At 46.7% G+C, this 26,474-nt stretch overlaps 1 protein-coding gene across 1 annotated transcript in view; it reads left to right on the top strand.

Moving 5' to 3' along the window:
- man2b2 (mannosidase, alpha, class 2B, member 2) overlaps nucleotides 1-26,474 on the top strand; it is an 81,212-nt gene that overhangs the window by 35,699 nt on the left and 19,039 nt on the right. Inside the window, exons 9-17 of the mRNA XM_038792537.1 lie at nucleotides 796-982; nucleotides 3,237-3,364; nucleotides 4,906-5,195; nucleotides 6,752-6,943; nucleotides 10,123-10,381; nucleotides 14,626-14,736; nucleotides 15,015-15,204; nucleotides 15,821-15,973; nucleotides 22,812-22,924. Of these exons, the coding sequence (XP_038648465.1) occupies nucleotides 796-982; nucleotides 3,237-3,364; nucleotides 4,906-5,195; nucleotides 6,752-6,943; nucleotides 10,123-10,381; nucleotides 14,626-14,736; nucleotides 15,015-15,204; nucleotides 15,821-15,973; nucleotides 22,812-22,924 (1,623 nt within the window). The remainder of the gene's footprint in view (nucleotides 1-795; nucleotides 983-3,236; nucleotides 3,365-4,905; nucleotides 5,196-6,751; nucleotides 6,944-10,122; nucleotides 10,382-14,625; nucleotides 14,737-15,014; nucleotides 15,205-15,820; nucleotides 15,974-22,811; nucleotides 22,925-26,474) is intronic.

Raw genomic sequence — 26,474 nt, 5'->3', positions numbered from 1 at the left:
CTCGCAGGCGTTTAATCTCATCTCCCAAGATTCTATTGCCCTGAATTCCAGAGTATACACTCTAACATCAAATTACAGACATTCGTTCAGATCTTCAGGCCTGCTGAACTTGACACTATTGCTCTAAAGTAGTGCATTTGGCCCCATGGTCCTCTTCAATTACCAGGCCTTCTCCTGAGCCCTTTACTTAAGGTCTACCCTCTGCATCCTTTTCCCTAACTTGGAACCTGTTTCTCTGTTCCTCTCTTTTACCTTGAGTTTATTGGGACCCTGTCTCTGTCCCTTAACTGGGACTTCCTTTTAGCTCCTCTCCCTCTGTTTGAGATCTTCCCATGTCCCCTGCCTGGACACTTTCCAGCGTGACCCGCCATCTCACCTGGATTTTCGCGACTTTCTTCTTTTTCCTTTTATGCACTGACATGCGGGGCTGCCCTGGGCCTCAAGATGCAGAACCGCACATGTGCAGGTCGCTCCCGACCTGCACATACGCAGAAAGTCCAAAGTCCATCGGAGCATGAGGTTCTCAACCTCTGAGCTCAAGATTAAGATAAGCTGGGCTTCATAACAATGTGCAGTGCAAGGATTTGCCATGCAATGGACAGAGAGACATGGAAGTCACGCAATGCCGTCCACCGAGGTTGCTGAGTACGAATGTTTCAACTAATTTGAGTGATCCAATGTCATTAAATAGAAAACTGTAATAGTCTCAATTCATATTTCTAGAAAAGCAATATAAGTCTTCACACTGTACCCTTGTGATTTATCTTCATAGAAGTGTCAACATTTGTTTATTAGGTACAACATCATGACGGCATCACTGGGACCGAATCTCCCAAAGTGAGAGATATGTACATGGATCACCTATTCAGAGGGCAGTGGGCTGTGAAATCAGTAATGGCTGCTATATTTCAAGAAACCCTGAACACTCGAAAGGATAAATTGGATTTCCCTCTCCCCCATAGTCAAGACACTGGACGTACTGGTACAGATCGTTTCTGAATAAGTTGCAAAGTGTTCTTGAATGTTACATGCAGTGTTTAGTGTTGACTGGGCGAAGACAGGGAGACAAAACAAGTTGACAATAAATGCAGTCATTATTTTCTATTCAAATTCATTGGCACAATAAGGCAAAAATAGATTTTTAAATGTATAATGAAACTTAAGTCACCGGCTAGAGTATAGAAAAACCGTGTAAGGTTGTGATAAAAATTGCAATGATTTCTTTGTTCATTCTCGTAGTGAGGTTCTGAGTTTGAGCAGATATATGTTGACATTCTCTCTTGCTAATTCTTGTTTTAGCCTTGTTTTGTTGCCTATTTATTTCTTTTAGCCTCCCTCCATTCCCAGTTCATAATCTCTTCAACATCTCCTCCCTTTTGGACTGTCCACGTTGATACTCCTCCACTGACTCACTTCTCTCTGAAACACAGATTCCAGCTTATAAAGTTAAAGTATACTTTGATACTTGACACAAGTAACAGCATAGGTAGGAGTGGTGGTGCGAGGTGAGCCAGAGAGTGGGAACGCCATGATTTATTTTAGGTTGGGGTGTGATATTTTCCGAACTACAACTTGTGAAGTTGCAGTACTCTGGTAGGGATTAATGAATAGAATTTGTATGAGAGAACGTGTTCTTACAAATCTGCATCTAAATGTAGTTTTTCGCAAAAAAGGTTGCTTGACAAGAAGTTACCCATCCGAGCAATTGTAGGGAAGATTTAAAGATCTCACGGTAGATTCACAGAGTTCCAATTGGTTGCATGTTTGAAATTAATGCAAATCCTTGTTCAAATCAATCAAACCTTGCTCAAATCAATCAAACCTTGCAAACAACTCTGGCAAATAAAACTACTGTGGGAAAAGTCTGCAACTTGCAGTCTTGTGCACGGAATTGTAAAATAAACCAAATGGACATAACAGGGCTTTAAGGAAATCAATTTGATGAAACTAAACAGTCAACATAACAAAAGAAGTGAATTAAATTAAATATTAAATATTTTTGTGTGGATGCATGTATAGACACAAGATTAAAATGAAAGGGAGTATTTGAATTGCATTGCGCTAGCCGTTAAAATATTTTTAAAAAAATTTCCAATTAAGGGGCAATTTAGTGTGGCCACTCCACCTACCCTGCACATCTTTGGGTTGTGGGAATGAGACCCACGCAGACACGGGGAGAATGTGCAAACTCCACACGGAAAGTGACACGGGGCCAGGATCAAACCTGGGTCCTCGGTGCCATGATGCAGCGGTGCTAACCACTGCGCCACTGTGCTGTCCTTGCCATTAAAATAAAATACACGGCTCGTGTTTTTAATCCAATCCAACGACATGCAGTTTAGGTGGATTAGCCATGCTAAATTGCCCTAAGTGTCCAAAAAGGTTAGGAGGGGTTATTGGGGATAGGGTGGAAGTGAGGGCTTAATGTGGGTCGGTGCAGACTTGATGGGCCGAATGGCCTCCTTCTGCACTGTATGTTCTATGTTCATACAAGATATGGGATAGTACTTCCAAGATGTGAAGTCCTGTTCAGAAGAAGCTATTATACTCTGGTGCATGGTGTTCAAATTTTAAAATGACCCTTGCAATGAGGGTCTCCGAGCAATAAACCTAGGTCATAGAAATCGAAACAAAAAATAAAATACAAACGCTGGGAACAAAACTGACAAGGTTGGAAAGCACGCAAGCAAGTCAGCAGCTTTTTTCTTGGAAGAAGGAGTGACAGGTTGGTGTTTTGAGCAGGAATTTTGAAAAGCTCAGAAGAGGGTGATGCACGAGAAGATCCCAAAACACTAACCTGTCTCCTCTCTCAATTGCTCGTTTGGAAGAATTTCCTGTTTTTGTTGGAAGTAGCCCATGGAAATTTTTCAGTGACTCATTACAAGTCTGAGGTGCTAAGCTGTTGCTTATTTACCTCTCAAAGCATGTTGTAAAGTTTTACTTTAGAAGCACACATTTGAATGCTCAGCAAAAACATTTTTTGGCAATTCTTTACTCAAATGGGTTGACTGCAGCACTTTTCCAGCGTACTGCTTCCAGCTTTATTATCGTGCTTTAGGGTGGTTGACTCTGCACTTTTTCTTGGGGAAGGGGTCTATTGTGAACATGATAACTTGGTCATTTTCTTGCATTTTGTTTTGATTATTTTTGTTGATCTGTACAGCACATGTGTAAATGTGCACGTTCACACTTTCCTTGAATGTCAGACTGTTTCTGTTTTGTGCCTCTCTTAAAAGAGGATGGCTCTTTGCAGATCACTGTGTACAATCCTCTTGGATGGAACATCACGACAGTTATTACCGTCTCTGTTGCCTATTCAGTAGTCAGTGTTTATGACGACGCAGGCAATAATGTGCCATCTCAGGTACCTGACTTGTGTTTATTTTTGTTGAAAATATTGACAAGTTAATGCATTTTAATAGATTCAGTAACTGTGCAGAGTCCATGGGCTGAATTGGGCAGCACGGTAGCACAGTGGTTAGCACTGTTGCTTCACAGAGCCAGGGACCTGGGCTCGATTCCCGGCTTGGGTCACTGTCTGTGCGGAGTCTGCACGTTCTCCCCGAATCTGCGTTGGTTTCCTCCGGCTGCTCCAGTTTCCTCCCACAAGTCCCGAAAGACGTGCTTGTTAGGTGAATTGGACATTCTGAGTTCTCCATCAGTGAACCGGAACAGGCGCTGGAATGTGACGACGAGGGGATTTTCTAAATAACGTCATTGCAGTATTAATGTAAGCCTACTTGTGACACTAATAAAGGTTATTATAGGCGCTGATGGGGGCACGTAAATTCGAGCTGCTGATTGGCGTGTGTGCTTCACCCTGCACTCAGGCCATTTTCCCCGGACATGGGATAAGGCAGCAGCGGGGCTACCTGCCCACCAACGGCAAGTCGCCAATTGACCTAATTAAAGGTCTATTACAGGAAGCCAACTGCTGACAAAACCATGCTCTTCCAACATTCAGTTTTAATTCAGAAACTAGTTTGCGATCTGGTCAGAGCTATACCAGCTTACCGGACTTGGCCTCAGCATCCTAGAAATTGGTTGGTCTATTTTCGGGCTCTGACTATTAAGGCACCAAAATGGGGACAGGGCACATTTCCGTCTGCCATATTGGGTCAGAGCAACCAAGGTGTCTGGGGGGTAGTAGCACAGTGTTATTGTCACTGGACTAGTAATCCAAAAACCCAGTTTAACACTTGTTTGAGGCCCGCACCTGCAAAATTGATTTGCCCCAATGCAGCTGTCAGCACGCGACGAAACCAAGACTGCAGCAAAAGAACGATTTACCTAAATGTTGATCCCTGTGATCCCTGACAACAAGCGCTGCCATCTTTGACCCAGAACCTGATCCTTGGCCCACCCCCAAGAACACTCAACTGCACGATGAGTCCTCTTCACCTGTGGTCTTGTCGATGCTTTGTGGGCACCATTGAAGTGAAGCCCGCGCCTGGAGATCCTCAACTGCACCAATTTCATTTGTCCCCCCCCCCCCCAACGCAGCTCTCCCGCCTCGCCAATATGGTCGCCGCCTAATTTTTCGGCCATGGTTTATTTCTGCTCCAATCAAATCTGAGCCAAGCTAAACATGTGGAAAGGAAAAGTTAGAAGGGTGAGTGGTCCTTAGTGCCTCCTGGAAGCTGGATATAGGGTATATGGCGCGACCCCGGGAACACGCTCGGTAATTACTTGCAAAACCAGAGTTGACGATATCACACATCATGAATAGGAGAGAGAAATTACAAAAACTAAGCCCTGTTGGCAAATATACATTTAACTTCTAGTTTTTAAAAAATATCTTGTGGTGAATTAATGAATGCTTTTCCAGCTCACCACCTTTAAATTAAATGTTCCTATGTTCGGTGTGCATGGTGAAATAATGTTAATTTTCATCTTCTGTTGCAGATCCAGAAATCTGCTTCTAGCAGCACTTTTGACCTATATGTCCTTGTAAGATTAAATGCGCTCAGCTACAGTAGGTACCTAGTAAAAAACAAAAAATCCACTTGCACCAAGGAACTTGATGATCGGTGTTTAGAAAATTCTGTCTCGTATAGAGGGAGAGTGATTACGTTTGACAGGAAGCCGGTGAGCGAATCGAAAAATCGGGGGCACAGACTACTTCCATTGATGAATGACTGCTATTTATTGATGCTGAATGAGGACACTAACCTACTGTACAGCATCACCGACAGGTGAGAAGCATGGTAAATGGCTCCTGTATAAACCAAGCTTAAAAACAAGGGCTCCTGGACTTGCTTCATTTAAATTCCACTAAGCTTCGGAATAGCAACATGATTCAGAATATGATTTGATAAGGGAACTTATTTTTAAAAGGACTCACCTAGATTAATATTAAAGATGGTTAATATGGGGTTCTTTTAGACATGCAAGCCTGGCTTGTGTAATTGATTAAGGTGGAGCTGCTGTACAATTTCATAGAATTTACAGTGCAGAAGGAGGCCATTTGGCCCATCGAGTCTGCACCGGCTCCTGGAAAGAGCACCCTACCCAAGGTCAACACCTCCACCCTATCCCCATAACCCAGTAACCCCACCCAACACTAAGGGCAATTTTGGACACTAAGGGCAATTTAGCATGGCCAATCCACCTAACCTGCACATCTTTGGACTGTGGGAGGAAACCGGAGCACCCGGAAGAAACCAACGCACACACGGGGAGGATGTGCAGACTCCGCACAGACAGTGACCCAAGCCGGAATCGAACCTGGAACCATGGAGCTGTGAAGCAATTGTGCTATCCACAATGCTACCGTGCTGCCCAAGAAATAGCTTGAATTCCATGGCGGGAATAATTTCTGTACACAATGTGAAATCTCTTTCCATAATGCATTTTTTGAAAGCTATGCATATTGCAACAATAATTGTGACTCATTATCCAGTTATGATTTTAAAAAATGTTGTTCCTTTTTTAATGTCAACTCTCTCCGCGCTCTCCTTTTTTGTGGAGACGTGGACGCATAATGTGGCAGTGCTCCAGAATCTTACTCAGGTGACCTACTCGCCCTAATTTCAGCCCCTTTTGCTGCTGGCTTGGCTGAGATTCAGCAAAGCCTGAAGGGCAAAGCAAGTGTCTTTCTGGCCTACATGGTTTAGTTACCCCTTTACCTTAACCAATCCATCTAAATATGCACAAATAGTATGAGTCACAGTAAAATATTTTTACACACTTTTCCTTTGCTGGTTTAATGTATATTCCCTCGAGAAAAAAATATCAATTTGTGGAAACCACGTTACTTGCTTTGGAAGAATTAACACTGAAACCGCCGCCATGACCCCTTCTGATTATGCTGAAGCTGCTTTGTGTGTAGTTTGATCCTCTCTGGAGAAATCCGTGTAACCACATTCAACTATAAATAAGAGGCAGAGTCATCCAGACTCGAAACGTTAGCTCTGTTCACTCTCCACAGATGCTGTTGGACCTGCTGAGATTGTCCAGCATTTTCTGATTTCGTAAACACATTCAAATAGAATCCATTGAACCCCTACAATGCAGAAGGAGGCCGTTCGGCCCATCGAGTCTGCACGGGCCCTTGGAAAGAGCAAATGTGTCTTTAATTCACTGTGAGAATTGATTCTCACCATCGATCTAATCACTTTGCATCTTGCTCCTGTGAACTGGATGATTGATGGGGAACCTTGAAAAAAAAACATGGGGGAATTGAGAAATCTTTGTTGTCCGCGGTCACCCAGTTGTGATAATAATAGCTGTTCTCTGTTTCAAATGGCAGATCGTCCCAGAAGACTGTCAAGATAAAGCAGGAATTTTTGGAGTATCATTCTAATGGAGACGTTAGACAGGGCCCAATCTCCGATAATTACGTATTCACACCAAATGGCTCAGCGATGCTGGTGTCAAAGTCTGTTGGTATGGAAGTAGTAACAGGAAAACTAGTAACTGAAATCAGGCAATACTTCTACAGGTAATGTGCATCAAGTGTACCATGTTAAGAACCTTTATACACTGACTTTCATTAAGGTTGGGATGACTAAGTGAAAACAAAAAGGAAAGATAGAACAAATTTGGCATTGTATATAAATAATCAGGCAATACTTCTACAGGTAATGTGCATCAAATGTACCATGTTAAGAACCTTTATACACTGACTTTCATTAAGGTTGGGATGACTAAGTGAAAACAAAAAGGAAAGATAGACAAATTTGGCATTGTATATAAATAATATTTTTTTAAATGTTGATTTTTGGGGGCTAAGTGCTGGTCAGGATACCTAGCTTTGACAAAGTGTCATCTGAACTCGAAACATTAGGGGCGGAATTCTCCGCAGGGGGCCAAATTCGTGAAGGCCGTCGTGAACCCGGCCGAGGTTCACGACGGCCTCGGAGCCCGCTCCCCGCACCTAATTCACCCCCGCCTGGGGGGCTAGGAGTGGGCCGCCGCATTTGTGAAGTCATCCGCACATGCGCGGGTTGTCGGTTCCAACCCGCGCATGCGTGGATGACTTCATCGCGCAGACGGCATGAACCCGCGCATACGCGGAGGCTGTCTTTCTCCTCAGCCGCCCGGCAAGACGTGGCGGCTTGATCTTGCCGGCGGCGGAGGGGAAAGAGTGCATCTGTTCTGGACCTGGCCCGACGATCGGTGGGCACCGATCGCGGGCCTGTCCCCTCCCAAGCACAGTCGTGGTGCTCCCGTCCCAATCGGACCCCTAGAGGCCCCAAACGGGCATCTGCTGCCCGTTTCACGAATGCAGCGACCAGGTGTGGTTGCTGCCGTGTTGAACCGGGCGTGAAGGGCCGGCCGCGAGCGGCAATTTTTCCGAGCGGGGGGCGCCAGGGGGCGTAAAAAATGTCGGGGGGCCCTCCCGCGATTCTCCCAGGCTGCGTGGGGAGCGGAGAATTCCACCCTAGCTCTTTTTTCTCTCCCTACAGACCTGCTGAGATTTTCCAGTATTTTCTCTTTGGTTTTAGATTCCAGCATCTGCAGTAATTTGCTTTTACCTAGTGAATGTTTCTGCTTTACTTCAGATATAGTATTATAAATAACTTGAAGGCCAAGTAGTAAAGGCTAGTTTATTCATGGTCAAAGGAAATGGCCGCTATAGTGGCAAATGCACACACTATAAGTCCCAGTCGGGACTACCAATATGGTGGTCCCTGTCTGGGCCGGCTTTTATACAGGTTAATTATGAGTCCCAGCTGGGTGAGCTTCCGCCCGCTAACAGGAAAGCTCGTATTGGGCCTCGTGGACGTTTATTACAAGTACCATGAGAAGCTAGACTGGCCTTAGTTTGATGTCTCATTTTAATGCGAATATTTCCAGTAACACAGTATTCTCTTGGATACTCTTCTGAAGTGTTGGCTTGAATTTTGTATCCCAGTCCTGTGGTGAGGCTTGAACTCACAATACTCAGATTCCAAGGCGAAGGCGCTCCAACTTTAATTGGTTCATGATGTGGGTGTCGCTGCCAAGGCCAGCATTTGGTGCCCGTCCCAAATTGCCCTTGAGAAGGTGGTGGGGCACAGCCTCCTTGAACTGGTGTTGCTGCTATGTGGTGTCAGTGCAGCCACAGCGCTGTTAGGGAGCAAGTTCCAGGTTTTTGCCACAGCATCATTGAAGGAACGTCGATATATTTCCAAGTTAGAATGGTGAGTGGATTTGAGGAGAACTTGCAGGTCGTGGTGGCCCCGCGTGTCTGCTGTCCTCTCCTAGGCAGTAGAGGCAGCTGGTTTGTTTAGGGAGCCTTGGCAAGTTCCTGCACTGCATCTTATAGATGGGACACACTGCTACCATTGTGCAAGAATGGTGGAGGGAGTAAGTCTCCATGCTGGTGGCTGAAGTGCCAATCAAGCAGGCTGTTTTCCAGATGGTGTTGAGCTTGTTGAGTGTCGTTGGAGCTGCACTCATCCAGGCAAGTGGAGAATATTTCCTTGGGGAGGCAGAATGGAAAATTGAATCTCTTACCCGCGTTTCGTGGTCCCCTCCTACCTTTACTGGGATGTAGAATTCTGCCCTTAGTTAGCCGGCTTCTAGTGCAGCTACAGGAAATTTGGCATCTCTGACCAGGGAAAGCGACTTTGAGGCTATTCAACCAATCATATTGAACTGTCCTCACTGAGAGCATCAGTGGAAGATCCCTCTGTAAATTCATGCTGGTGTGAAACTGATTCCTGGCCCTCCAAACATATTCTCCCACTGTATCGGTCATCCCGCTGGCTGGAGCTTGTGTGAATTCCGCCGTTATATATATATATATTTTTTTAAATGCTGCAACATTAATTTTCTTCTCAAGGAATGAAACTCTACATTTGTAAAATGTATTTTTCAGACCAGGGAGGTGACTCAGTAAAGATCATTTATCACGCTGTTTTAAAAACTTACTTGTTCCTAAATGTATCAGCCCAAACCTTTCCAGCCATTTTTGTTGCAGAAGAAATAGTTCAGGCCATTACAATGATTTCTATGTTGATTCCAGTGTCAAGGTCCACAACAGGGTACACTGTGGAAGCGCAGAGTATCTCTGACAGCAACGTCTGGATTTCCATATTTTGCATGGGCGGCGGCCGAATAATTTGCTGTTGGCTTTCCACCGTGTTAACAGCGAGTGCCAACAGACTCACTGGGTGGGATTCCCCCCCAGTCTCATGGCATATTTTCCACAATGGAGCCAGTGGAGGGATCTTCGTGTCCGCACCCTCCGGCGCTGGGGAACAGACGAGGCGAGGTCCCCATCGGTGGGGCCGGAAGATCTCGCTGGCGGGCAGGGCCAGAAATTTTCAGCCACTTGTTATATCAGTAAAATCTAAGCCAAACGTAATTCGCCTTCCATGATTTTGTGGTGTTTGGCCTGTTTAGAATTCCATAGACATGGAATTTACAATTCCATCGCTGACACTAACTTCAAAACGAGTCTCTGCCATTTAGCCCTGAGAAAAAAAAACTCATCGTAGCGTGAGGTGCATCTTGTTTAATTGGAAATAGGCTTTCCTACATTTGGAAATTTGAACTTTCCACATCATGGGAACTTTCCAGTGACAGTCATTTTTTTTACAGTGAAATAAAAATGTGCTCAAGAGTTGAATGGAACTCAAGCTGTTGCATGCACTATTAAACATCTGTGATTTTTAAATCTATTTTACACAGCAATATTTCTGCTGGTGCAAATGATTACCGATATGTGATATTCACAAGAATCTATCGTGTACCTAATGGGTATGATGGGTCAATGCTATGCGATAGAATTGAGCAGGAGTATACTGTTGGACCGCTGGACCTGAACAGGGAAGCCATCTTAAGGATGACTACAGATCTGAAAACTGACAGAACCATTTACACAGACAATAATGGTTACCAGATGATGAAGAGACTGTACAAGTTGCATACCAACAATTCTCTGGCTCGAGTAGGTAGACTTTTTCTGTTCCACTTATACTCAGGATTGGTGTGGGGGGGGGGGGGGGGGGGAGTTGTGAGTGGGTGGGGTGGGGAAGAGGAGTCTGAATTGCAATATTTAGAAAATTAGAGCAGAAACCCTTTTTTGACATTTGGCAAAGCATGGAAGATGGAATAATATCTTCATTCATTGTAGGTTTTGTTGTATTTTTCCCCCTTTATGGTCCTCCCTCTCTCCAAATGTTACTACTTAGATGATTATGTTCATAATTTGGCACTGCTGCTCCATGTGACAAATGCTTTCCTCCTCGTACAAGTGCCATCTTGGTGTTGATGGCATTATATTTGATTGCATGTTGTGCTGCAGATTTGCATTTCTTGAGGTTGTTGAGAATCGATCTTTTTTTTGCCTGGAAACCATTAACATCTATTCATGAATTCAGTTCATGATCTTACTTTAATGAGGCAGTGGGGATAGCATTCCAGCAATTCTCAAATCAACAATGCCGAGATTCTGTCCCTGAAATCTCCACTTCTCCCTACGTGTGGCTTTCTTTTGCAAAAGGTTGCAAAAGCAAAATCTAAAGGAACAATTTGCTTGTGTTCATTTTGAGACTGTATAATGATGGCATATAGCTGCTAATCCCGGGCGCGATTTAACGTGCAAAATACAGATCCTGTTTTGGCGCGTATAGTGCGATCAAATGGGACTTTTTTTCTGGCATCGGTTGGGAACGCCCTGACGAGGCCGCACTTACCTCATTTCCTGCACTGATGAGCTGAGCTCGTCAGTGATGACAATGACCCATGGATCAGGGTGCCATGTTTAAATGCTGCCCCGATCTTCCGATCCCCCCTCTGCTCCTCCACCGTGGCCTCTGGGAACGCCCCCTCCCCTATATCCGCAACGTTCCTCTTTGAGGGCCCCAAGGGCAAAGCACCCCTGGGCCAGATCCCTTGCACAGTCAACCTGGCACCTGCTGGCATTGCGACCAGTACACCCTGGCAGTGCCAAGGTGCCTGGGTGGCAGCGGGAGTGCCAGGGCACCACCCTGTCCGGAGCCTGACCACCTGGGGGCCTCCAATAGCATGGGAGACCCCCCCCCCCCCCCAGGTGCCATTACAACTGGTCCAGGAGAACTAGGGGACATAGCCTCAAAATAAGGGGAAGTAGATTTAGGACTGAGTTTAGGAGGAACTTCTTCACCCAAAGGGTTGTGAATCTATGGAATTCCTTGCCCAGTGAAGCAGTTGAGGCTCTTTCATTACATGTTTTTAAGGTAAAGATAGATAGTTTTTTGAAGAATAAAGGGATTAAGGGTTATGGTGTTCGGGCCGGAAAGTGGAACTGAGTCCACAAAAGATCAGCCATGATCTCATTGAATGGCGGAGCAGGCTCGAGGGGCCAGATGGCCTACTCCTGCTCCTTATAAGAACATAAGAACATAAGAAGTAGGAGCAGGAGAGGCCTCTTATGAGATTTAACGGCCTTGTAGCACCAAGTCGGGTACGATGAGGCTATTTGAACAAGTCCCTTATTTAACATGTAGGTTAAAAATAAATCTCCACTGTTGCATTTCTTGAGGTTGATGAGAATCTATCTTTCTTGTGCCTGGAAACCATTAACACCTGTTCACGAATTCAGTTCATCTGCAGTATTTTGTTTATTTGTGTTTTGGTACTTTTCTTTTCTTACCCCTTTCTCAGGTGATTGAAAAGATGAGAGGAATGGGTTGGTGGGGACGAAGAAATGTTCAATCAAATGTTTCACCCATCACAGTACAGGGCAGACTCGATGGACCAGATGAACTTTTCCTGTTTTCCAACTTCACATAATCATCAATTGGTTGCAGAAATGTGTTGACTGTAAATGAGATACTGGAACAATAAAAAATGAAAGCTTCAAAGACTATGGGCGGGATTCTCCGGTCGCCGACGCCGTAAATTGAGTTCGGCGAACGGTCAGAGAAGACCCGATTCCGACCAAATCGGGGGCGGTGCCGTTTCCGTGATGCTCCGCCCCCTCCAAAGCGACGTACTCTGTGGGAACGCCGCACCATGTATCGACGGCCTCAGCCTGCCGCCTGATGCTCCGCTCCCGACCGGCCGAGTTCCCGATGACATGGGACACGTAGGGTCTCACCCATCGGGAACTCAGCATGGTGGCTGCGGACTCAATCCAGTGCCGCCACAGTCGAGGGCGGGCTGATCCTCGGGCAGGCTGATCCTCGGGCAGGGAGGGACATTATTCAGGGCTGGGGACACTGTGCGGGGGGGGGGGGGGGGGGGGGGGGGGGAGTGCGAGCCGGCCGAAGTGGGAGACTATTTTGCGGGCCGGGTCCGCGAGTGGCTGCCGCCATGTAGCACAACGCGGTTGCTGCAGGCCGCCCACTGTGCACATGCGCGCAGCCACGTACCCAGCAATTCTCCGGGCGTATCAGCAGCTACAGCCGGCTGCTCTCCTGCTAGCCCCTAGCAAGAGAGGGAATCGGTGGCCGATTTGCGCCATTTTTTCTGGCGTAAAATGCCACCGTTCCCATGCCGGCGTGGGGATATAGCCCCAGAATCGGAGAATCCAGCTCCTAGTATCTCAAAAAGTCAGAAAAGTTGAAATGGACACACATCCGAACTGATGAGTTTTGAATGAAAGATCCCATCCAGAGCTTAATAACTCTATCTCGGATGCTGACAATTTCCAACTACTGCCAGTATTTCCAGCAATTCTGTTTTTCTTGAACCAAAGAAGAAATAAATATTGAGCAGTGTTTAACTCCCCAGTATGCTACTGAGTCAAACCATTCAAACCATTCTTCAGCTTTGCTGTGCTACCAATACGCATTCTGTGTTGCCATAGCGCTGATGCATATGGCCAAATGAAAACATTGCTTAAGACTTAGCCCATAAGACCATAAGAAATAGGAGCAGAATTAGGCCATTCAGCCCATCGAGTCTGCTGCGCCATCCAACATAGCTGATGTTTCTTATCCCCATTCTGCTGCCTTCTCCCCATAATCCCTAATCCCCTTATTAATCAAGAACCTATCGATCTCTGTCTTAAAGATACAAAGTGACTTGGCCTCCACAGCCTTCTGCGGCAATGAGTTCCACAGATTCACCACCCTCTGGCTGAAAGAATTCCGCCTTATCTCAGTTTTAAAGGATTGTCCCTTCAGTCAGAGGCTGTGCCCTCAGATTCTAGTTTACTACTAATGGAAACATCCTCTCCACATTCACTCCATCTAAGCCTTTCAGTATTCTGTAAATTTCAATAAGCCCCCCCCCCCAGAGTCCTCAACAATTCCTCAGATGACAAGCCCTTCAATACAGCAGGGTAGCATAGTGCAGGGTAGCAGGGTAGCATGGTGGTTAGCATAAATGCTTCACAGCTCCAGGGTCCCAGGTTCGATTCCCGGCTGGGTCACTGTCTGTGTGGAGTCTGCACGTCCTCCCCCTGTGTGCGTGGGTTTCCTCCGGGTGCTCCGGTTTCCTCCCACAGTCCAAAGATGTGCGGGTTAGGTGGATTGGCCATGCTAAATTGCCCGTAGTGTCCTAATAAAAGTAAGGTTAAGGGGGGGTTGTTGGGTTACGGGTATAGGGTGGATACGTGGGTGTGAGTAGGGTGATCATGGCTCGGCACAACATTGAGGGCCGAAGGGCCTGTTCTGTGCTGTACTGTTCTATGTTCTATGTTCTACAGGATCATTCTTGTGAACCTCCTCTGGACCCTTTCCAAGGCCAGTACATCCTTCCTTAGATACGGGGCCCATAACTGCTCACAGTATTCCAAATAGGGTCTGACCAGAGCCTTATACAGCCTCAGCAGTCCATCCCTGCTCTTGTTGCATCCCATTACACTGGGTGTTGCCATTCAGCGATCTAATATGCATTTGGGATTATTATTCAAAATTGCATTGCATATTGTTGATTTTAATATGCTGTTCTTTGCATGCAAGTAGAATATAATTTAGACTTCAGCGGTTCAAAAAGGCAGCTCACCACCACTCTCTCTCTAAGGCAATCAGGCATGGGGAATCACTGCTGGCTGAGCCCACATCCCTCGAATGAATAAAAAAAAAAATAGGGAACGGCATTTTGAAAAGCCAAGTCGTTCAGAGGTGAAAAAACTGTAAAAGACATTCCTTCGATGGTGAATTGCGGCTGTCCTTGATTTTCGTTCATACGAGCACCGGCTGCTTTCACTGTCAGAAGGGAAATATTATCAACAGGTTTTTTTCTTTCCCTCATGCTGAACAGAACTACTACCCCCTTGTAAGGACCGCTTACGTTGAGGAAGGTGGCACAAGACTTGTCATATTATCGGAGAGAGCACATGGCATCTCCAGCCAAGCTGATGGGCAGTTGGAAGTGAGTGGCTTCTACAATTTGTAGCCGTTTCTTGTTGTTGTTGTTATCCGTTTTTATGAATGGCACCATTCCGTATTGTATAATTGGAATACGTGCTACACGATACATTTTATTTACACGCAGACCTTATTCCTTTTCATAATAGAACAAGACTATGAGTTTCATTAAAATGGTTGCCATTAGAAGTTTCAGTCGTTAATTGATGATACCTTATCCCTACCTCCACCTCAGTTGTGTAATCCCAATGATCTGCCTCTCCCACAATGATAACGTTGCAGATGATGCTTCATCGAAGATTATGGAACAACAAAGAGTGGAATCTGGGCTACAATCTTACACTGAATGACACCTCTGTGGTACGACCACTTTTCTGGCTGATGTTGGGGTCAAAGTCAACAACTTCATCGTTGCATCAGAATGGGATGGCACTCGAGTTCAGGCCCGTTGTTATGTATGGCCCCGTCTCAGGTACATGCTTCTGGGCTTATAGATTGGGTCAGGATCTTTGTCATCAATCGGTATGGCTGGCCAGTTGTTGCATTAATGTTACATTCCATTTCTCTCAGCAGCAGGGCAACATCACATATAGAACCCGCACTCTGCTAATCTGCAGGAGAATGGTGGGGATGGGGGGAGACAATTCACAAACTCTATGTTCCAGCAACAGCCACGGTCTCCTCTGTGGTGCTGCCGAGTGCAACGGCTGCTGGCCTCTAATTGGTTGGCAGTTTTAGGTGGTCTGCATCTCTCGGCGGACGAGACGTTGTATCCCAGGATCCTCAGTCAGGAGAAAGGCCCACCTCTGTTGTACCCTTAAGAGCCTGATGGGCCTTCCTCCTAAGAGTCAGCGCGGGTGACTCACCAGTTTCTCAGGCAGCTTGCAAGACACCCGCCGAAAACTTGTTTTTCAAGGACAACAAGATGAGGTTTCTCCTGGGGAACTTGCCAGCCTGTATTTGCTTTTTTAAAATCCATTAAAATCTGGCACTGGTCAATGCACAAGCAAAGAAAACAAATCCCGTTCTCTTTTTTTTCCTGTAATTTTATATTGATAACAATGTTTGTTGTGGTGTATCTTCCACAGGAAAGGAGACATATGTCCCATCACACAATTCACAGAGCAACCGTTCAGCAGGTTCTATCTTTCTCCCGCCTAATCTCCATCTCCTAACACTTTGCCTGCCTGGCTGGCGATATAATTCCAACCACACTGAACATGTGCAAAACATAGTCCGAGGTAAGTCTTCATAAATTTATACTGTATTGCTGGGTCCCTGCCCAGATATGTTTACAAGGTCAATGGAGGACCTGAATTCACAGGCCACTTAATTGTTTTATGGAAACATTATGTACTAAGGATCTCCTCCTTCTGTTTGCTCACCACAGTGATTTTTGCAAAGTGTCAGGTTTAAATCTGCAACAGAGGCCTTTTAAGATTTCAGAGTCTAATTATTGTGAAGCAGCTGGAGGAAGAATTAATGGGTTTGCTGTTGGCTACTCAAGCTGTTGCATTGCACATGTTTTTTGCTTTAGCCATTGTGAAAATAGTTGCAGTGGTTAGATGGTGTCATATTAGCAACCTTGAGTTGCAACATACAGAACACTGCTGGTTGAAAACCTGGGGCGGAATTCTCCGACCCCCCTGGGGGGTCGGGGAGTTTCGCCTGCAGCCGGCGTCAATCCCGCCCCCGCCGTGGCCCGAATTCTCCGCCACCCGGGAATCGGCAGGGGCGGCAATCGCGCCGCGCCGGCCGGCGGGCCCCGGGCAGCGACTCTCCAGCTCGCGATGGGCTGAAGTCCCGCTGCTGACAAGCCAATCCCGCCGGCGGGAATCAAAGCATGTCTGGTGCCGGTGGGATTGGTGGCGTGGGCGGGCGCTGGGGTCCTGGGGGGGGGGGGGGGGGGGGGGGGCGCGGGGCGATCTAGCCCCGGGGGGTGCCCCCACGGTTTCCTGGCCCGCGATCGGGGCCCACCAATCGGCGGGTGGGCCTGTGCCGTGGGGGCACTCTTTTTCTTCCGCCCCACCATGGCCTTCACCATGGCGGGGGCGGAAGAGACGCCCTCCCCTGCGCATGCGCCGGCTGACGTCATACCGGCGCATGCGCGGACTTCCACAGGCCGACGAAGGCCTTTCGGCCCCGGCTGGCGGGGCGCCAAAGGCCGTTCGCGCCGGCTGGCGGAGCGGGAGCTACTCCGGCGCGGGCCTAGCCCCTAAAGGTGCGGAATTCCGCATCTTTGGGGATGTCCGACGCCGGAGTGGTTCACGCCACTTCGTCCCGCCAGGACCCCCCGCCCCGCCGGGTAGGGGAGAATCCCGGCCCTTAATTTTGGCCATCAAGTCAAAAGAAAGACTAAGCTGGCACCTGGCGGTTCGCATCAGGCAAGCGCAACCCTGGGCTGCCACTGAATACTTTCTTTTTTTTCCTTTTTAAAAAATTTTTTTTTTCTAAATTTAGATTACCCAATTATTTTTTCCAATTAAGGGGCAATTTAGCGTGGCCAATCCACCTACTCTGCACATTTTTGGGTTGTGGGGGCGAAACCCGCGCAGACACGGGGAGAATGTGCAAACTCCACACGGACAGTGACCCAGAGCCGGGATCGAACCTGGGACCTCAGCGCTGTGAGGCGGTTGTGCTAACCACCACTGAATACTTTCTTGATGATTGGGCACAAAACACTCTTGTCCCACGAGCTGGTCATTTGCCAGTTCTCTTGCCGAACACATGAAACATAACATGGAATAACTAATTAAATAAATCAAACCAGTATCTGCTGTTGGTTAGGGGAGAGGACGGGCATGGTTAGGGGAGAGGGCAGGCATGGTTAGAGGAGAGGGCAGCATGGTTAGGGGAGAGGGGGCATGGTTAGGAGACAGGGCGGGCATGGTTAGAGGAGAGGGCAGCATGGCTAGGAGAGAGGGCGGGCATAGTTACAGGAGAGGGAGGCATGGTTAGGGGAGAGGGCGGGCATTGTTAGAGGAGAGGGCAGCATAGTTACAGGAGAGGGAGGCATGGTTAGGGGAGAGGACGGGCATGGCTAGGAGAGAGGGCAGCATGGTTAGGGGAGAGGGCGGGCATAGTTAGAGGAAAGGGCAGCATGGTTAGGGGAGAGGGCGGGCATGGTTAGGGGAGGGGGCGGGCATGGTTAGGGGAGAGGGTGGGCATGGTTAGAGGAGAGGGCAGCATGGTTAGGGGAGAGGGCAGCATGGTTAGAGGAGAGGACAGCATGGTTAGGGGAGAGGGCGAGCATGGTTAGGGGAGAGGACGGGCATGGTTAGGGGAGAGGGCAGCATGGTTAGGGGAGAGGGCAGCATGGTTAGGGGAGAGGACAGCACGGTTAGGGGAGAGGACAGCATGGTTAGGGGAGAGGGCGGGCATGGTTAGGGGAGAGGGCAGCATGGTTAGGGGAGAGGACAGGCATGGTTAGGGGAGAGGGCAGCATGGTTAGAGGAGAGGACAGCACGGTTAGGGGAGAGAGCAGCATGGTTAGGGGAGAGGGCGGGCATGGTTAGGGGAGAGGGCAGCATGGTTAGGGGAGAGGACGGGCATGGTTAGGGGAGAGGGCAGCATGGTTAGAGGAGAGGACAGCACGGTTAGGGGAGAGAGCAGCATGGTTAGGGGAGAGGGCAGCATGGTTAGAGGAGAGGACAGCATGGTTGGGGAGAGGGCAGCACGGTTAGGGGAGAGGGCGAGCATGGTTAGGGGAGAGGGCAGCATGGTTAGAGGAGAGGACAGCACGGTTAGGGGAGAGGGCGGGCATGGTTAGGGGAGAGGGAAGCATGGTTGGGGAGAGGGCAGCATTGTTAGGAGAGAGGACGGGCATGGTTAGGGGAGAGGGCGACATGGTTAGGAGTGAGGGTGGGCATGGTTAGGAGAGAGGACGGGCATGGTTAGGGGAGAGGGCGACATGGTTAGGAGTGAGGGTGGGCATGGTTAGGAGAGAGGGTGGGCATGGTTAGGAGAGAGGGCGAGCATGGTTAGGAGAGAAGGTGGGCATGGTTAGGGGAGAGGGCGAGCATGGTTAGGGGAGAGGGAAGCCATGGTAAGGGGAGAGGGAGGGCATGGTTTGCATGTATGGACTCAAAAACATATGGTACTCCATGCAATATGGACTCAAAACGGGAGCAGCTAGTTAAACATCAAAATAAGAGTAACAAAATAGAATTAGAACTAATGACAGTCACACTACTCGCTGATGACATCAGCAATGGATTAAAATAAGAAAATGCATAACAATAACACTCTATAACAATGAGGCTTCTGCTTGTTTTCCCTATTTTAATAGCAAAAATTAGCCCAGAATGAAGATGTCCTTTTAATTTGGTTCAGAAATTGGGAGTTGGATGGAAGAGCACAGATAAAGAGTTGTATTCGTATTGGCAGTATGTGACAACTGGTGATCTGGGGCTTTAACTTTTCATCCTATTTATTAATAACTTGAATGAAAGAGTAGAGATGTATGAGTTTGAAGCTGACCACATAATTGGAAGGATAATAAGTAATGCAAATGTGAGGCAGGAAGTTGCAAAGGGACATAGACAGGTTAAATGAGTGCGGTTTCTTAATTTGCAGAGGAAAGATCAAAGTGTTTAAGACTCTCGCCAACATGGTAGCTATTTTGTCGACATGTAAATGATCTGTATATGTAAGTATTTAAGTGGTAGTTAATAGAATAGAATGAGAGTTGATATCATCCACTTCTTTTCTGAGTGAAGGCCCATACCTAATTCGTCAGTCGCCCGCTCAGCTGCAACTCCTCACTCCTTTCACAACTTGAACTACAAACTTGGCACTACTTTCAAACCCAGAGACTAAAGAAGTTGTCGACTTCATGTAGACTGAATCTTTCATAAACTTGGCTCCTATTCCCTTGAGTATAGAAGATTGAGGGGTTGTCTACTCAAGGTGTTTAAAATGTTAAGAGGTTTAGCTCGGTAGGGGAAAAAAAATTACTTCCCCTGAAGGGATGATCGAAAACAATGGGCATAGATTGTAGAATAGTACACCACAGAATTAGGCCATTTGGCCCATCATGTCTGCATTTCTTTAGAAGAACAATCCAGCTCCTCCACTTGTTCCTCATATCCCTGCAATGTTTACCCCTTCAGGTATTTCCCCGACTTCCCCTTTCAAGGCTGCTTTTGAATCTGTATCCACCATGCTGTGAGACAGTGCCTTCACATCAATTCTTGCATCAAAAGAAGGGTTTCCCTCCTGTTGTTTCTCGTTTTCTTTTGTCAATCGCCTTAACTCTGTGCCTTTTGTTATGGATCCTTCAGCCAATGGCAGCAATTTCTCTTTGTTTACTCCATTCTAAAACTTTCATGATTTCAAACACCTTTTCATTTTATTAAAATTCGGCCTAGGCCGTTTAGGATGGATCCCAGGGAGCACTTTTCACATGATGGGTCGCAGAAATTTGGAATCTTCTCCAGAAAGATTGCTGAAGAATATGGATAGACAGTGTAAAATAAAGGGATAATCTCTAAAGGCGTTTCAGGAACAGAGGGATTGCGGTGTCTGTGTACATAAGTCATTGAAGTTGCAGGGCAGTTTGAGAGAGAGGTTAATAAAGCATATAGTGCCTTAGGCTTTATTAACAAGGGTATTGATTACAAGAGTAAGGAGGTTATGTTGAACATACACAAGACACAACTTTGGCGTCATATGGAGTATATGTGTCTGGTTCTGGGAGCCATACCTGAGGAAGGATGTGAACGCATTGGCGAGAGTACAGAGGAAATTCATAAGAATGATTCCAGGGATAAAGAACTGTAACTATGAGGATGGAGTAGAGAGGTTGGGACTGTTTTCCATGGGGAAAAGAAGGAGACTTGATAGAGGTCTTCAAGATCCTGAGGGGAAAGGACAGAGTAAATAGTGAGAAACTTTGACCCCTCAAGAGAGCATCAAGAACCAGAGGGCACAGATTCAAAATAAATGGCAAAAGGAGTAAAAGTGCTTTGAGGAATATTTATTTGATCCAGAGGGCTGTTGGGGTCTGGAACAAACTTCCTGAGAGGACAATGGAGGAAGTTTCGATCAAGGTATTCGAAAGGGAATTTGATTGCTGTCTGAAAAGAAAGAGCACAGTAAGAAGTCTTCCAACACCAGGTTAAAGTCCAACAGATTTGTTTCAAACACGAGCTTTTGGAGCACTGCTCCTTCCTCAGCTGAAAAGAAAGAATGTGCAAGGTTATGGGGATAAGGTAGCGGATTGGGACGAGGTAAAATGCTTTCAGAGGGCCGGTGCTGGTTTGATGGGCCAAATGGCCTCCTGCCCTGTAAAGATTCTGTGAGAGAATTCAAGCTTTCAAGACTGAGATTGATGGATTCTTGTAAGGTAATGCTGTCACGGGATATGGAGCTAAGATTGTTCAATTAAGTTTTTTAAAATAAATTTAGAGTACCCAATTCTTTCTTTTCCAATTAAGGGGCAATTTAGCGTGGCCAATCCACCTACCCTGCACATCTTTGGCTTGTGGGGGTGAAACCCACGCAGGCTTGTGGGGGTGAAACCCACGCAAACACGGGGAGAATGTGCAAACTCCACACAGACAGTGATCCTGGTGTGCTCTCTTAACTTGCTTTTCGAATAGACACTCCACTCTCTGCCCTGCTCTGCACAATGTAGTAGGAAACAGAATTCCTATTGATTGAGTTGCGATTCGGTAAATAGGATTCTGCCAATAACGGAATTAAACATGAGATTCGGGTCTTACTTGCCTGGTAGTTTCATCAATGCTCCTATGACTTGCCAACTCATTTTGAGGGATAGTAGGTACGCATTATAAAATAGTTGTTGAAGCGGGAGACCCACCTACTTTGCACATCTTTGGGTTGTGGGGGAGAAACCAACGCAAACACGGGGAGAATGTGCAAACTCCACATGGACAGTGACCCAGAGCCGGGACCGAACCTGGGACCTCGGCGCCATGAGGCAGCAGGGCTAACCCACTGCGCCACCGTGCTGCCCTTGTTCAATTAAGTTAAGGTACAGATCAGCCTCGATCTAACTCAATGGCAGAGCTAGCTCAAGGGGCTGAATGGCCTAGTCCTGTTTTGATGTTCCTGCGGATTAATATTGGGGGAAGCAGGGAAAGATCAGATCAAAAGTGAGCGGGTCTGTACCTTGATCATTTTTAACTCACCACCTGCCCAGTTTCTGATGGCTACGCCGTGGTAGTATTGGCTTCCTTATTTAATGTTTGCTTTCATGGACAGAAATTATCAATTTTATTGGAGTTAGGAGCAACAGATCAAATAGAGGTAACCCATTTATATGCTTCAATGTTTTTCGTTCACCGGTAGACTAGCTAAGCCAGCGTATCTGTTTTGTTTTTCCATTGTAGACAAATCAACTTGAATGATACTGAATAAAAGGATTTCACTGTGCTTAATAAAATATTGTATACAATGTGAGACACCCCACTTACTTAGGATAAAAGCAAATTACTGCGGATGCTGGAATCTGAAACGAAGCATCTGTAGGGAGAGAAAAGAGCTAATGTTTTGTCGAAGAGTCATAGAATTTACATAGTGTTTACAGTGCAGAAGGAGGCCATTTGGCCCATTGAGTCTGCACCGGCTCCTGGAAAGAGCACCCTACCCAAGGTTAATACCTCCACCCTATCCCCATAACCCAGTAACCCCACCCAACACTAAGGGCAATTTTGGACACTAAAGGCAATTTATCATGGCCAATCCACCTAACCTGCACATTTTTGGACTGTGGGAGGAAACCGGAGCACCCGGAGGAAACCCATGCACACACGGGGAGGATGTGCAGACTCTGCACAGACAGTGACCCAAGCCGGAATCGAACCTGGGACGCTGGAGCTGTGAAGCGATTGTGCTATCCACAATGCTACCGTGCTACCGAGTCATCAGATTCGAAACGTTAGCTCTTTTCTCTCCCTAGAGATGCTGCCAGACTTGCTGAGATTTTCCAGCATTTTCTCTTTCGTTCCACTTACTTAGGAGCAGGTTTGCATTGTGACACTTCACAAAAGATATTCTGTTTGGTTTAAATCTCTGCTTCCAAGCCTCTGAATTACCTTTCTCCTTTTCAAGGTGAATCTAAACAATCTGATCCAGACTTCCATCGAGTTCTACTGAGAATTATGCATTTGTATGAAGTAGGAGAAGACCCTGACCTGTCCCAGCCTGTGGCAGTCAACCTGAAGGTTTATTGGATATTTTAGCATTTATTATGAAAAAAAACTATTCGCTGGTCCTGTAAAATGTAAAGCAAGTCTATATGTATAAAGCATGTTGAGTAACTCCTCTGGGTTTAGAGTTGGTGTTATCCTGTGGGATATTAATGTGTTGTTACGATCCCTGCAGATCCAAATGACTCGCAAGGAAAAAATTACCAACTTTATTCCACTTTTTGTCGCTTTTATTTTAGCACAAATTAGAACCAATGCAAATCATACATGAATTAACAGGCAAATAATATTTCAGATAAAAAGGTAGATTTCACTTTTAATGATCAATGCATGGAATCCGTACAGTGCAGAAGGAGGCCATTCGGCCAACGGAGTCTTCACCGACTTTCCGAAAGAGCACTCCACCCATGCCCACAACGCCATCCTATCCCCATAACCTCTAAACCTAACGTACACACCCCTGGACATTAAGGAGCAATTTAACTTGGCCAATCCACATAACCTGCACATCTTTGGACTGGGGGTGGAAACCCAAGCACCCGGAGGAAAGTCACGCAGACACGGAGAATGTGCAAACTCGACACAGACAGTCCCCCAAGGCTGGAATCGGACCTGGGTCCCTGGCGCTATGAGGCAGCAGTGCTAACCACTGTCCCACCATGCTGCCCACTATCATGCGCAATTGCAAGCCCCTGCATCACTGCCTGCACAAGTGTGGCCCTGTGTAGCTACATACTTCCACACTATGTTATTCTTCATTCACACAGTGAGGTCAGGATTCCTATCCTTCAACAGCTTTCACATTCCAGTTTCACAGGTGCGACTATCATCAAAAAGGCACATTCCTACAAACCCTCGCCCCTTTGGATCACAACAATCCTGGTGGTGTAGTTTTCCAGTGTTTTCAATCTTTCAACCGACCAGCCAATAACTCCCCAGTTAGTAAATAAGAACAGAAAATGCTGGGAAAACTCAGCAGCTCTGGCACCATCTGTGGAAACAGAAACAGAGTTAACATTTCAAGCCCATATGACTTCTTAAGGGCGGTGAAGCCCATTTTGGCCACTTTTGTGAAAACACCCAGCTGCTTACCATCTCTGAGCTGTTCACATAGCTTTCCAGGTTTTAGACCTTTATAGCCAGCTTGCACAGTACCTCCGAAAGCTCCTAATTCCTTTTCGGGCAAACCGAAAAAGTGACTTCCTGAGACTGATTTGCTTCTTTTCATCACAGGATTTCTCTATCTTCCTCTTTTTGTCTTAATCTGGTTTCTGTTGTGTCTGTATCTGTGCACTGATGGCTTGACCTCCAGCTCCTCTACCTGTAGCTTTCTTTTGCATATTCTAGCCACACAACTTATTTTGTAACATCCTTACCATCCAGGTAAAGGGTCAACAGGTCACATGGACCAATGTTTCTTATGACCCAAGAAAATTCCAAATTATCCCTTTACAATTGATGCAAACTCTTAAAAGTCCTTTTCGTGTGTGTGTGTATGTGTATCCAAATAAACTACAATCATGAAGAGCTGAATTTCAAGCAAATATCTAAAGCATTCATACTCTGGATTGTTATTATGCAAATATAATCAACTGTATCCTTGATAATCATGTTATTGCATATGGAAATTAAGTGAGACAAATGGGTCTGGTCTGTAGTTATTTTGGAAATGAGGACTATGACAGCCAGTTTCCATCGTGTTGGTTTCTCTCTAGTGCATCAGCTCCCTTGTGATCAGAGTAAATGCATCTGCAGTCTCCTTCATTGTATCTCCACATTATAGGATAAATATCATTCATCTATGAGAACATACTTGTTCTGACCCCTTTTCAGACTTGTTGCTCATGTGATAAATGCAGGCATTTCAAATATATTGTATTATATAACTTTGGTACGGTAAGGATTGAAAGCCTGGATTAGTGTATGTTGATTGCTGCAGTGCTGTTTTTAAAAATCCTGGGGCGAAATTCTCTGACCCCCGCAGGGTCGGAGAATCGCCCGGGACCGGCAAAAATCCCGCCCCCGCCGTGGCCGGAATTCTCCGCCACCCAGGAATTGGCGGGGGCGGGAATTGCGCCCTGCCGATCGGCATGCCCTCCGCGCCAATCTGCGAGCTGCCTGTGGCGATTCTCTAGCCCGCGATGGGCCGAAGTCCCGCCGCTGAGAGGCCTCTCCCGCTGCCGTGGTTTCAACCACCTCTGGTGGCGGCGGGATTGGCGGCGCGAGCGGGCCCCTGGGGTCCTGGGGGGGCGCAGGCGATCAGACACTGGGGGGTGCCCCCACCAGTGGGCGGGCCACAGGCGGGCCAGTGCCATGGGGGCACTCTTTTTCTTCCGCCACGGCCTCCACCATGGTGGAGGTGGAAGAGAACCCCCCTACCGCGCATGCGCCGGTGGTGACGTCAGCGGCAGCTGACACACCGGCGCATGCACGAACCGGCGAAGGCCTTTGGCCGGCTCCGGCCGGCGGGCGTCAAAAGCCGTTGCCGGCAGTTTTGGCACCAGTCGGCGTGGCGCCAACCAATCCGGCGCGGGCCTAGCCCCCAAAGGTGCGGAGAATTCCGCACCTTTGGGGAGGCCCGATGCCAGAGTAGTTGGCGCCACTCCGCTACGCCGGGACCCCCCGCCCCGACGGGTAGGGGAGAATCCCAGTCCTGGTTTGCAAAGTTTGGGAGCCAGCGGTGCAAGTAAAGTATTGTAAAAGCTTGGGCTAATAGATTTTTGTTTGCATTAAGAGGGTTCCCTGTGGAGTAGTTCATATATCTCTGCTTGGTAAGCTGATGTAACTAATGGGAAGAGCTACAGAGCCAGGCATTTTGCATAAAAGCAGGCATTTCAGTTGGTCCCTGGAAGTCAAAGCATGAAGACAGTTTCTGAAGACTTCAGCTGGAGATCCTGCATTGTTCTGACAGGATTCAGGACTATCTCTGAAACAGTCTAAAGAATATCTCTTAAGCAAGTATGCTTGGGTCTGCTAACTGTATTTAAAAGTGGATGTTGACTGGAGATGGTTCTGTTATTTGAATTGAAGTAAAGATAGCAGTTAAGGGTTATCGTGTCACTGTACTGATTAACATTGATTTATGGGGTAATTGTAAGCTATTTTTCTTGTGTGATGTTAAAGATATTTTAATACTGTGTCAGTAAAGTTTGTTTTAATATACAATATTCCTATTTTGTGTGAGGTAACTTTTCCTCACAGTCTTACAAAATTAAGATAAATTATAGGGGTTTCTGTCCAGTATCCTAGTTACTGTTGGGTTCTGGACCAAGATGATAATTCTCATTTTATATATGAATGTCATTCAGTCTTCTTTCAAATCATTACCACTTATTCCTCATTGCCCTCTCATGCACATATACTTTCAGAATATTCACTACCTTGAGCCCATTCTCTATCTGAGGCTGTTTACATCTTTTAAAGTTCTCACAGTTCTGATAATCTCTTTGTACCCTTTTGACCTTGACTTTGTCATGTTTTTAATTCTTTCACGGGATGTGAGCATCACTAGACCAGCATTTGTTGTTCATCTCTAATTGCCCTTGAGCCACCTTCTTGGGTCGCT

Source organism: Scyliorhinus canicula, chromosome 3 (genome assembly GCF_902713615.1).
Source record: "Scyliorhinus canicula chromosome 3, sScyCan1.1, whole genome shotgun sequence".
NCBI lineage: Eukaryota > Metazoa > Chordata > Chondrichthyes > Carcharhiniformes > Scyliorhinidae > Scyliorhinus > Scyliorhinus canicula.
Note: the sequence above shows the minus strand (reverse complement) of the source record. Positions and strands in the feature narration are given on the sequence as shown.